The sequence below is a fragment of the Ctenopharyngodon idella genome, chromosome 17, assembly GCF_019924925.1.
Source record: "Ctenopharyngodon idella isolate HZGC_01 chromosome 17, HZGC01, whole genome shotgun sequence".
NCBI classification, from domain to species: domain Eukaryota; kingdom Metazoa; phylum Chordata; class Actinopteri; order Cypriniformes; family Xenocyprididae; genus Ctenopharyngodon; species Ctenopharyngodon idella.
The window spans coordinates 10,786,484-10,800,557 of NC_067236.1; the positions used below are offsets into that span (position 1 = coordinate 10,786,484).

At 34.8% G+C, this 14,074-nt stretch overlaps 1 protein-coding gene across 2 annotated transcripts in view; it reads right to left on the reverse strand.

Moving 5' to 3' along the window:
- Window positions 1–11,962: 11,962 nt before the first annotated feature.
- prkd1 (protein kinase D1) overlaps window positions 11,963–14,074 on the reverse strand; it is a 47,102-nt gene continuing 44,990 nt past the window's right edge. For both annotated transcript variants that reach the window (XM_051869034.1, XM_051869033.1), the window contains 2 exons: window positions 13,901–13,986; window positions 11,963–13,047 (listed from right to left, as the gene is read on the reverse strand). In XM_051869034.1, coding sequence (XP_051724994.1) covers window positions 12,829–13,047; window positions 13,901–13,986 — 305 coding nt within the window. In that variant the 3' untranslated portion in view covers window positions 11,963–12,828. The remainder of the gene's footprint in view (window positions 13,048–13,900; window positions 13,987–14,074) is intronic.

The window sequence follows — 14,074 nt, forward strand, 5'->3', positions numbered from 1 at the left end:
AAGAAAATTTCCAAGACTGGGGACTGGGTCAGCAGATAGTGTCTGACAGCTCTTGTCCTCAGGACTTATTGTAAAAGCATGAGGCTACTGTGATTTGTTTATGCTTTCTTCCATGCAAGCTGTCTGTTTAGATTCCGTTCAGTGAGCAGAGATTAATACTGTTGGATCTCTGGTGTAAACAACACTGAGCAAGGCAACCTCAGCCATTGGGATATTTGTAAACAGGCAGTAAATGCATGACATGTCACATGTTGTTTGATGCCGGATATTATATGAATTGTCAGGTAGGATTTGCTTCAGGTTTAAGAATCTAGGTAAGGACATATAGAGATGATTGTAGAGTATAGCATGGGCAAAAAAGGGAAAAAAAGTCAAAACCAAAAAGCTTTTAATTGTCTTAACCACAAATTCTTGACCAGGAAATTAGCAAAAATTTAAGCAAATGCACTACTTAAAAAGCCATTTCTGTCTCAGAAAAACATCAAAAACAGAATGAAGGGTTTTTTTTGCAGAATATGGGAAGTTGAGTGTAGCATAGAGGAAGAGGTGTCATTGTGTAGGGAGCCTTTTTAGCTGCTGCTATTGGTGAGCTACTTCAGTATGAAAAGTCATACTTTCCAGTACAAGAGAATATAGCAGAATTGCTAGCTTCCCACAAGTGAAAAGTTGTTATCAAAAGAGGAATGATCATTTTTCAACAAGACAATGCTTCTGCCCAAACTGCAATGATAACCAAGAAGTGTCTTGAAAGCAAGTCCATCAGGCTCATGTTTTTGGCACGTTCAGAGTCCAGATTTTGAACCCTGTAGTGAATATTTGGTCTCATATTAAACTCAAATGAACTGGGAGATATTTTTCAACTACTCATGAACTGTTTGAAGCCATCAACATAGCGTGGAACAACACTGACTCTTCTGTAAAAAGCTGTCTGCAAGTTGGGAAAGGCTATTCCATGCTAAGTTACTTTATTTACAGCATCTGTCCAATTCAAACCAGTGATTTGTGATTAAAATGGTTCAATATTTTTGGCTTGGCCCCCTTTTTTGCCCAGGAGTGTACATATTCCTATAGTATTCTTGTAGTAACTATTATTAACTATTGTACTCTATTATTAAGCCTTTTAGCATCTGAGTCTCAAATTTAAATGTGCATTAAGACAAATGTTTACTAACCAAAGAATCCTGTTTATATACACAGCTATTGCCACGGTCACTTCAGCCAGGGCAACAGTCAAGAAACTTGTCAAAGCAGCAGTTTGAAAAGGTGTTTGATATGCTGAAATACAGGTAAAATCCCACCAGTCACACTGAGCAAACAGCAGCTATTTTTGAGCCATGTGACAGTGCTTAAAGCTGGAAACACAGTGGCTCACTTCATGTGACTTTCTAATTAGAGTCTTTATGCTAAGACTGACGGCAAAGTATAAGGAAGGCAAAGTATACGTGACACGTGGTGGAAAAAAATGTAAATATATACTTAGTATACTTAGATGTTTTTGGATGAATTAGGGTAAATTTATACTAAATACAGCAAACAAGAAAATGTTTTAATCTACATAATGAAGTCAAAAATATAGTAGTACAGGAGTCAAATCGATTAATCATTTTTATGAATCTGGGGCCAGTTGCACCAGCTGTGCGTAATTTACAACATAGCGTAGTTTTTACGTAAATGAGGTAATACTGACATTTACACATTTTAAGAGAGAGAAAATTATGTGAAAAGATTACTTTGTTAACGGCTCTTCAACACAATCCGTCCTAAACAGTGCGCCGCTGTGTTCATCGTTCCATGTTGTGCATGTCAAATAAAATCAGTCTAAATCAATAAATGTCATTTCTTATGTTTTCTTTTGTTTTTGTTTTTTGTATCAGTATTTATTAATTGATCCTTATTAATTTAATTTCAAATACAGTTTCTGAATGTTATTTACATATAAAACACTTATGTTATTTATGATTAATTAAGTAGTATTGTATTTAATGGAAACTTATTTTTACCGTTAGTTCCATGTCAAATAAAAAAAAAAAAAATTATTAAAAAAATTATATATATTTTTTTGTCTTTTATCAGCAGTTTCTCAGCATGACAATGTCCAAATGTAATGTAAATGTAATGTTTTGAAGTTATAAGTCTTTACTTTTGTGTATGTCGCTCAGAAAAAAAAAACTCAAAAAAAGCCTTCAGGTCTTAAAGGGTTAATGGAAACTTATTTTTACCGTTAGTTACGTCAAGTAAAGTAAGTTAGAATGAAGGATAAACTCACAATTCTGCTCACATATATGAGAGAGGACCATTTAATAAAAATAAAAAAAAATTGTCGGATTTACTTAAAAAAGAAGTGTCAAGTGGTTCCACGCAACTATATTGTGTAATTTGTACAAATAACAATTTAGTTGTATGAGCAAAAGAAATTCAAGTAAAGCTGACAAAATTTCTTTGAGTAAATACAAATCATTTGAATTTGTCATTGTTACATAATATTTATATATGCAGTTTACTTAATAACATTGTTTATTACGTAAGGTGAACACATTTATTGACTTAATTTACCTTATTTAACTTTTTGCTCTACAAAATGCACTCAAAAAAATAACTCATTGAACAAACTCAATTTAAGTGAGAGCAGGATTTCCATCCTCTAGACATGCGTATATGAGGCTCACAGCCTAAACACGGTAACCACAAAATTAAAAAACATTACAGAAACTCCTCTAAATGTCCAACATAACTGAACATTAAACACAAACATAAACTAACAACATCTTTCCCTTTATTGAAAACACATAAAATAACACTTTAATCCCTAAATGTACTCTCAGTCCCTTGCAAATCATGCTGGGAACTACGGATCCACTGCCCAGTTAGTTATGTCAGCATTAATTTGTGCGTTTCACTCAGCAATGTTAGGTTGACTGAACAAACACTTATTAAGTAAAGCTGACAATACTAATTTTTAGTAGTAACAACTCAGTTAAATTAAGTTCATGTAGTTAGATGAGTTTTTTAAGTAATGTGAACAAAGATGATTTGAGTGAAACTAAAAACAGTAAAACAGTTTTTTTTTTTTTTTTTTTTTTTTGAGTGTTGAATCATTATGGATCTGAGTTTTCTAAGGTACATTTTAGAGAGAAGCTCATTTAGGCCGAACCGATTTCCTAGAACGAATTGGATTTTACAACACTCTGTTTGCGAGAAGAAGTGAATGCATTTGATCAATTCAGCGTTAAAAACAGCATTTTAGTAGCATTTGGTCGCGCTACTTGTCAGATAAAGTTCATTACTGGTAAGTAGATAGATAGATAGACAGACAGACAGACAGACACAATTGTCCCATTAAGACAAGTGTAGATCTGTATGCAGGCCTATGAAGAACTCTATTCATAGCAGAATCAGAGTTCAGTTTGTCCCACAAACCACAAACTCCTGGCTCTGCTTTCTTGGCGAGCGCATGGCCTCACACTGTGTGGTTCGTTCTTCTTAATGCCACAGAGAGGATAAAGTTAGTTTATACATCACATGGGTGACAGTGATGGTTCGGTTTTCAGAGGAGCTTCGCACTCATGGACATACACCTGCACAACCAAATGACAGTCTCATTAGCTGGAGAACAGCTGGGAAAGACAATTAAAGAAAGAATGTATGGGCGCTGACAGCAATGGTATTTAGTAACAAAAAATAATTTCTTCATTTCAATTAACCTTTGCTGCCGTTGCACGGCTCTGTATCTGTAGGCTGATGACCTTTGGAAAATATCAAAACAGAACACTCATTCAGCATTACAGGGGTTACTTGTGGGGGGAAAAAGTCCTTAAAAACACCTTTAAAGACATAATAGAGACGATGCCATTTTCTGCTGAAATTCAATTGGCGCATTGGCGTATAGAACTTCACCAGCCAACGTTAGCTAACTAAGTGGATGAATGCAAAAAGTCTAATTTTCTCATCTTTTCGAATGTGATGGTGAACACAGATATTCCCCCACCACCAGCATTTCCCTCGGTTCTGCCAGATTACTCTCCTCTGCTCGGCAGGTGTATTAACGAATGAAATCATCATCTTTTGAATTAAAATTCAGCATAAAATTGTTTACAGGGGGAACAAGCTACAACCAGAGAGAGGGAGCACGAGGGAGAGAAAACAATCAACAGACTTCATTATTTTCTTTTCCTATCAAATTTGAGCTATCCTTGGATCTCACTAATGGACAGTTATTGAATTTCTCGCACTACCGTTGAAATAATGTTCATATCTGCAGAGAGAGAGAGAGAGGAAAAAATGTCCTCATTTTATCCCTTAGAACATTGGTTTATCATAAGACCCCTTATTAAATCTTGGACTCTAATTTTCTCCTTCGCACTTAGGGGGGCTTTTATGATTATGGTTACCAAGGTGATGTAAGGCGCAGCCTCAGCTAAACAAAGCCAGTGTCACTAGAGTGAATAACCAAGAGCAAGGTGAGCACCACCACGGGAAATTGCATGCCATTACTGTTAATATTTACTCATTAAAACAGCCAGTGGCTGGAGAGATGCTTGCACAATTACTAATTTTTCAAATCAACCGCTGCACATACCCTTCATTATGACCTCCAAGTTCTTTGTCCTTTTGAGAAGATACGCTACATGAAACTGAGTGCAGTCATGTTGTTTGTCATGGGAAAGAAATGAGGCTTATGTGTTGTATAAATTTGTACTTAAAGTATTAGAAGGCGGATTTGATAGCTGTTTACTGTTTACATGCTGCCACAACATTCAGATTGTTGTGGGAAGTACTAAATAAAGGAACTTTGTTTGTTTACAGCGAAAGGAGGTTAATGCAGAAAGACTTTTTATACAGAAAACAGTTTTATATATACAATGTCAGTGTGTTGTTATATGAGAGCAGTTCTCAAGCAAAGACTTTTGTGCTTTTTAGGTGCAGAAACACTTTAGTCATGGGTCATTAGGATTAAAAACACACTGACCAAATCGTCGGAAACTTAAAAAATGAGGAGGACATTTCGAGCTTAGGAAGACAGGTTTTTTGTCTCTCTGAGAAATGATGTCTAATTTGGTCCGAGTGGTTGGATTGCTTGTCAGGGGCGTTATTTTAACTGTGGACAGTGAATGACAAAACAATAGGGCACTGAGAGAAAATTGTACAGAGCGTAGAAAGGAAACGAAATACTGCCTCCAAAACTCCTTTATGTGCTGAATTTATCAAATAAAGGTTTTAGAACTTTTAGACCATAGACAAAACTGACAGAACAAAAAGAGAAAAAAAAAGATGAGCTGTCAGTCATCACAAAAAAAAAAAAAAAAGAGAGAGGAAAAATCCTGCCATATGCTGGTAACATGTAAAATGGTAAATGGCATACTGTCACGTGATACCTGCAAAAATGATAGATTTTGGTTTTTTTTAAAGGACTCTGTCACATGATACCTGCAAAAGGAATCCCATCATCACAGTTTCATTTATGGAAATTATTTACTGATCTTTACCTGTCTGCTTTTATTCGAGATGCATGAAAAAGATGAAAAGTTGCCTTGGTTATAGTTTGCATAATACACCAGGTATTTAATCAATGCCTTTTTTTTTTTTTTTTTTTTTTTTTCTTTTCTTTTCAGTTTGTGCAAAGAGCAACATTTCTGTGTCAATTACTTCACTAAAGACTTTTGTTGGTTTTGCTGAAGCTTCGGTTCTCCCAGAAGTCTTTTTTTTCATTAGTGATCTCCTGTTGCCATAATGCTTTTAAATGTTTAAAATGAAAATTACGCAACTGAGTGTTATGAAGTGTACTAATTAGTGCCAAAAATACAAGTTTTAGCAATTTTGTTGATTTTTTTTTTATTATTATTATTTTAAAGCCTAGCTTCACCACAACCTACATTAAATGTAATTAGTTTACAAAATGAACATATTAAGTGGCACAAACTATTTAACAAAGTTTTTAAATCAGAATCGTTTCACTCTGTTTAATATGAATCATTTTATCTTTCATCTTTAAATAGTTGGTGATGATAAATTGTATTGTAGTAAATATTTTTTGCAACTCTATCATAAACCATTAAAAGCCTGTTGTTGATGCAAAACTTCACTCAAAAAAATGAATTGTTGGATTTACTTAAAAAAAACAGTGTCAAGTGTTTCAAAGTAACTATATTGAGTAATTTGTACAAATGACAAAATTTCATAAAACTTTCATAAAAATTTCTTTGAGTAAATACAAATATTTTGAATTCTGTTAAATAATATTTATATGTGCAGTTTACTTAATGATGTTATGTTTATTACGCAAGGTGAACACATTTATCGACTTAATTTACCTTTTAAAATTTGCTCTACAAATGCACTCAAAAAAATAACTCATTGAACCAACTCAATTTAAGTGAGAGCAGGATCCATCCTATAGACATGCGTATATGAGGCTCACAGCCTAAACACAGGCGACACTCTTTCTGCATAACGGTAACCACAAAATTAAAAAACATTACAGAAACTCCTCTAAATGTCCAACATAACTGAGCATTAAACACTAACATAAACTAACAAACTTTCCTTTACTGAAAAACACATAAAATAACGCTTTAATCCCTTAATGCAGTCCCTTTGCAAAGCATGCTGGGAAATATGGATCCACTGCCCAGTTAGTTATGTCAGCATTAATTTGTGCGTTTCACTCTGCAATGTTAAGTTGACTAAACAAACAATTATTAAGTAAAGCTGACAATACTCAGTTAAATTAAGTTCATGTAGTTACATGAGTTTTTTAAGTAATGTGAACAAGGATAGTTTGAGTGAAACTAACAGTGAAAGTTAATTAGTTAAGGAATGCGTCCTTATTTTCCTATCTTACTCTTGTCCACTTTCATGACCCCCCCCCCCCCCCCCCCCCCCCCCCCCCCTTCATAATTGTAGTCCTTTGCATTGTTATCTTAAAACTATGCTGTCTAATTTATTATTCAGAATTTGCTTATAAAATGCTCAAATAATGCTGTAATCGATTATATTTTTTAAGTCATGTGCATCTGACGGCTGGTCCCATAGTACTTCCGCCTAATGTTAAGACCCAACATTACATAATGTCATGCTCTCAGCTAGTCTAAGAAGCTTGGCACTAATAAGGAAAGGGGTCAGGTGCAAATGTTTAAGTGAAGGAATGTATTTAAAGGCCTCTTTAAAAGTGCTCAGCTGCAGGATTGCATTGTTAGGGTCGGTTTAGAGTGAATGAACTTGCGGCTGCATGTGAGAAAAGGAACACATTAGAATTCTGTTGTAATCATCAGTGGATGACCTACATCGACATGTTGTGATATAACTTTTAATCTGTTTGTTGTTTAATGCCAAAAGTAAGCTTTGCATGAGGTTTTTGTACAGGAGCAGAGCAATCATCTACACACCGCAGATATTTCATGTTGCAGTTAAGAGTGTCCAGCCTCGCCTGCTGAAGCAGTACTAAAATTGCCCTACTGTGCAGAGGAAGGCCTTTAATCTCCCACCACCACCCTCTGCCAAGCCTGTAATCCCACTAATCTTCACCACATAGCACGCAAACATGCAGAGAATCCCTGTGCATCCATTCTGCCCAATCCCAGCAGAGCGTGCCCTATTCTACAGCTTTTGCCTCCGTCAGTATGAAGGGGTGGTAATTTGTTTGGGGGATGGGTTTCATTGGGCGGAAATGGACCTGACCATCGCTCCACTTCCGCTATGAGCCCTTTGCGTGCAAGGCAAGAGTATGCGAGCCAGTGCCAACTATTGAATTCCCACCACAGAGGGACTTCTCAGTGGTCCAGGCAGTGGGTTTCGTCAACCCAGAATAACCTCATTTAGCAACACGTTGGGTGTGGTGGAATAACAGGGCTATTTTTGTGTCTTTGCTTCGCTAGAGAAAACAGTTTACACAGCCGAATGACCGATCCGCGCGGAGCCTCTTATCCGCACTGTTGCCCAAACAACTCTGAATTGATAAAACAAAAACATAAAAGCAGGGTTTAAATGAAATCTTCATTAGTTTCAAGATTTTTGAGTGCAATCCGTGCACACATTGGTCGTACAGCATTTCAGGCACTGTTAATAGTAAAATTCAGAGTTAACATTTAAGAGGTTTGCGGAAATGAATACTGACCCCTCGACTCCCACCCCGAAAACCCTACGTTCCCCTTCACTGACTCCCTGACATTTCTCTGAACCATGCACTTGAAATGTTGCACTGTAATTGGTGTTGATCCTAGCATGTGTGCAGGCTGCACTACAAATTAGGATGGAAAAGGTTATCATAATATTTAGCTAGTCTAATTTGTCAGCTGAACAACTTCCCAATGGAGAAATTCAGAACAGGAGGGTATTTTTTTAAGTGAAAATGAAAGTTTTGAGGTGTACACTGTGAAGTAATGAGGTTTCAACAAGCAGTCCATGAGAGGTAGTTCTCTGACAGAAGTTTTATGAACTTTTGGGTTTAGTCTTAACTTTGTTTAACAAAATTCATTAGTTTAAATACTCAAATACCCAGTTCACATATTGCTCAATTCGATGGCTTAGATTAATAGATTATGTTATGGCTATACACTATAAAAATTTTCAGCCCACTAAAATTGAAAACTTTCATTTAATTGCTACCTTACATTTTAAGTAAAATTAAAGTGGTGTCAAAGTGGCAGCCTGCAGTGATGAATTCATTGCACTTTTTAACCACTTTGAATTTAATTACTAGTGAAGAAAATCAAGTTGAAACTCTGAAAACATGGCACAAGAAAACCAAATGATTGTGACAAGTTACATGGATGGACAGAGAAATGTTTTGAAATCAGAAAACATTTTTGCAATATCCAAAAATATATGAATGATTGATTAAAGGTAGGCTATTCTATTAGGCTATTATTACTATTATTATTATTTAACAGTCTTATTTATTATTATCATTTTATTTATTTATTTATTTTTACATTTACTTGAATATACCCGTCGTTCAGTCTATTCTCTCGTTTGTCATTTCTGATCTGTATCAGTTTCTGTTTTGGCGTCCCCTAGCGCCACACCTAAACACATTGTTATAATGAGACAAAAACCTGCATTTAAAAAGTCTTGAACATAAAAGTTAATTAGACATTTAAAAAAAAAATAATTAAAAAAAATGATCAGAAACATTTCTTTTATTTAAATGAGGCTAAAACCAAGCATTACATTAGTTGTTTTATAACTTATAGACTATTTTACATCTGCATTTTATTTCATAGCACGTGTATTTTATCCTTATTTTTAAATATGTACATTTTATTTTACTATTCAAGTTAGCAAAATTCGCTGTGAGCTATTCTTCGATCCATTCTATAAGACCAACTGCCCTTTTGTTTATATGATCAGACCGGCATACATCTCAGTGCAACATCATTAGACTATGTTTTTCTAACTGGCAGAATTTGATATCAAATTGAATATGAAAGCAAAACCTGTTTTTCTAACGTGTTTAATTATTCTTTTAATTTTCTCCGTTGCAGGAGCAGATGATAACTGGTGGTTGATGAAACTGTCGCGCGCGTATAGCACAAAACTCACTGCACGTGCACATTTAGCTGCAGTAGTATACCTGCCACGCGCAACCTGTTTTCACATAATCTCATTTGATGAGTCGTTTATGTCAGTCCAGTAGCGACACGTGTCTGATTTAAGGTACAAGACATTATGCATCGATAACTAAAATATTGCTGACTAAATAAGGCAATTAAAAACAAATAGGTCTATGAATAATAACACAATATATTTAGACTTTAAAAGGTATGATTTAAACATTATCGTTCGAAATTAATATCACACAAAGAGAGAAAGAAACTGTTTGACTCGTGAACTAAAAAGTCATTTATTCGGCAATTTTTTTGCACCGTCTGGTTTCATGTTTGCTGCTCAACACGGAATCGGGGAAAATATTTGCGTGTTTTGTCTGACAGAACCAAATAATTCAGACGTGCGAAACTATTATATTTGTTTTCCTTTTGGTGAAATTGTCTGTGCCAACGCAGCCAGGATGAAGAAAAACGGAGTTACTACGGCAACAATCCTTTCAGGATATATCTCTGTCTCTCTCCTTTTTTTAAAAAAAAATATGCAATTGCAGAACATATGGTTACTCACTGTCAAAGCTGTGATTCTTCATTTGCATACTAACTAATTTTCCGAGTACACATTCCCTAAAAAACATGTGCAACTCCAGGAGATACATCGTATATGGGAGAAAAAAGACAAATGTGTTAATAAGAAATCTTTTAAAGCATAATTTAATATATTTATTGCTTTTATATTACTTATTGTCCCTTCTCGTCTCAGGAAACGGAGAGATATTAAATAACGCTCTATTAATGTAGCATATTTGTTTCTTTATTTTTTTCTATTCTTGAGAAATTCATGCAATTTATAGCGCGTGGTTAAAAGTTTTTTATTTTGAAGACAGTAGCCTAATTAAATCTCTTCTGATTGTGAACATTCTGTTAGGCCTACTGAAATAATTAAAGACTTAATGTATTTTTAAAATAGGGACTACTCACGTATATTTATTTTTATTTAGCTTACATGATAAGCTTGAACTGCTGAACTGTTTAAGCAAAACAACGTATAAATTAGTCTATTTATAAAGAATCTTACCCATATAATTTCCTAGCATATTTTATTTTATACTGTAGCCTATGTTTGTTTTTTATTTTGTTGATGTAATTTATAGTAGGCCTACTTCACAAAAGCCTGTTTTTTTTTCCCCCCACAACATATTCTCTTACATTTTTAATCCATGTTTTTAATCGGATTTAATTTTTTTAATTACATATTACTCATATACAGTAGCCTACATTTTGCTTTGGTCGTGTAACACCTGCACTATTGGCTCTATTCTCCATCTATTGTGGGGAGGAGTTTGGATGAGAGAGAGAAAAAACAGACTCAAATGATTCGTAACTCGATAGACAGCCCATCTGTAAGATTCTTCCCTTTCTTTCAGTATACGAGCCCGTCATCTCTTGTCCAGGAATAGTCTGGTGGTGGCGTTGTGTAAATGATTCATAAACACCGACTGCTGTTTCAGAATGGGCTATTTTCTAATTAAACAGGCAAAAGTCAAGAAAAAGGAAAAAAAAAACACTCATTTTGCTCTTTCTTTACAAAATACATTTAGTGAGTAGCTGGATATGTAAGCTAGCTAGCATGCAGGCTAGATAAACAGGGAAAAAAGGTTTACTGACATACGATAACAGACAAATGTCGCTCAAAATATTTGTTCAAAAGATTGTAGCTAATAATTTTAACTTTGCTGGCTATGACTTGGATGAATCTTGACGAAAAACCCCGTAACATGTTGTTAAAAATCATGACATTTAAAATCTATACTGTAGGCTACGGCTTTTCGCCTCACATCCTCTTTTTCAATCGCGAAAACTTAAACATGACGCCTAGTCTTTTCTAAAATAGGCCTACTTATATTACTTGCATACTTATACAAACATTTATTAAATATGCTATATCAAATCAATTACATTCCTTGGTTTTTAGTCGTTTTACTATTCTTATTGTTTTCAACAGTATGCCCATCTAGTAAAATGATGTATTGAGAGAGGTTTGTTCTGTCCCATCGAACCAACTTTCAGGCTTTCATGCTGCATAAGCGTACAGCGCCATCTGTCGATTAGGAAACACCTTTCCTGATGGCAGACAGCAAATAACACCTACTTGATTTGAAGATGAAGTGCCAAAAACACTAGCCCACAGTATATGATCCTTTTTAAGCTCTATGGATTATCACTCACCTTTGGCCTGTTATCTTCCAAACTGCCATTCTGTGACTTGCACTCATTCCAGCCATTAATTATATGACTAAATAAATAATTTGTTAACATTTAATCAGCCTTTTGGACAGAACAGCTGATGAGTACATTAGTGTCACACTTCTCCTTCACTTAAAGGGAACACTGAAAGAAACACACTGAAAATTTGTTATGAGCACATAATACTTTATGCGTACACAACCAGCTGCACTTTATTATTATCCCAACATATCCGAAGAAAGCAAAAGGAAAAACATCTCCAGTCCACAGGCAGTGTTGCTTTGCTGTCTTACACTTGCACAGAACACTAACATAACCAACCCCCAAACCACACACACACAGACACGCGCACACACACACACACACACACACACACACACACACACACACACACACACACACACACACACACACACACACACACATTCATAAGCACATAAACACAAAACCACAAAAGCTATAAATGCTCTCCGCTATACATTTGTCAAGTTATCATTGATGCAACAGGTCGCCACAATATTTGTGGTATTAACTGACTTTTCATAGCAGAATAATTTATTAAAAGGCTTTATAAGTTCATTTTATAACTTGTTTCTTATGACTTATTTTGTGAATTATACAAACAAATACTGTTGATAGTTTTTTTCAGCTGTGTAGTGCCAGTTAATGGCAAATAATAATAATAATATTTTTTTTTTTCTCTCAGGTTAAGAACAAGAGTTATATTTGATTGTAAAAGTTTAAGTGCAGTTGTTTTGACTTTTTTTTTTTTTTTTTTTTTTTTTTTTTTTTTGTAATGTGTTATTGTCATATATTTGGGTATTGTTTTTGTCTACGTAATGTATGGCTAGGTTGGCTTTTGTGGTTTAGGCACTGTGTGTTTATGAAATTTGTGCTTGATCTGTAGTGTACAGTTAAATGAGTTTGTGCAGTACTTCTGTTAGGAATTGTCAAGTCATTTACTGTTGACTAAAGTGGTGATTTCGCAGTATAAAGTTGGCTTGAGTTCCGTTGTTGTGCCCTTAAAGGGGTAGGCAGCAATTTACAGAACACTGACTCTGTCGCTGAGCATGCCCATCACAAGCTCGTCAGACTCCGCCTCTTCGCGGACATCAGCATGAGGGTTGATTAAGTGGGCTGGGTACTGAAGGCCATTTTGTTCTGCAAAATGCTCCCAGCGCATATCATCGCTTTCATGGGTGATATATCGCTCCTGCATTTTGCACTCCAGAGTCCGCAGGTCCAGCCACATCTGGTAGTCCTGACATAAAGATATATTTTTAGGAATCAAAAACATTTCACACTGCTAAGAAAATAGGAAAAATAAAGAAATGATAATAATGTCAATATCTACCCCTATGAATAAACTACTTGCAGCTAATATAATATTAAGGAAATAGAAAGCCACTTAATTACTATGACATTGATGTTTCGATTAGAATCGGCATTATTAGTATATTTAATTTTATCATAAATGCAATACAAGTAATTACGAAATTACTTAAAGATGTACTAATAAAGTCCTACTAAAGAGGGTCAAAAAAAGAACTCTGAAGTTCAGCTAATTGCATTTAATATAAATTTAAACTATCATATGTTTCATTTAATTGTAATTAACGATTATTAAACATTTCACACATTAACTGCAATTGCAATTAATGTCCGAAAACATTCCATTCAGTTTGATATTATTATTTATTTATTTATTATGTCTTTATTTAATTTCAAAGGTTCTTTTAAAAATGCAAAAATAGAGTAGAAATTTTTGTGACAATTTAAATGGGTAGAAACAAAACGTAGTAACATGATGAAAACAACAATAGTATATTTTAAAAAAATATATTTCTAATTATAAATAAATGTTATACAAACTTATTTTTCCTACTACGTGTGAATATCTAACACATGAACTTAATTAAGATGACCAATCATTGGCACCTTATGGGTCATTATTGCCTTGTTAAAACGTTAATATTCTCGAACACAGAAATGGGGGAGTAATCCCACCTCTACTTCAGTTGCCGAATGTGACTGTGGGGGAAAACAGAAAGTTTTTTTTGTTTGCATATCATAGTTTTTCTACACAGGGCATATCAAAGTCATTATCTTCTAACCTGTAACCAGGGATGGCTGAGAGACTTGTCCACGCTGTAGCGCTTCCTCATTTTGACTTGCAGCAGGTTATTAATGAGGTCAATTGCTGTAACAACAAAACAGGTTGTCAGTGACCGGGCTGTGGTGGAAAACCTGAGGGATTTTGTGTCCAGAGGGATAATGAGCAAAACCAA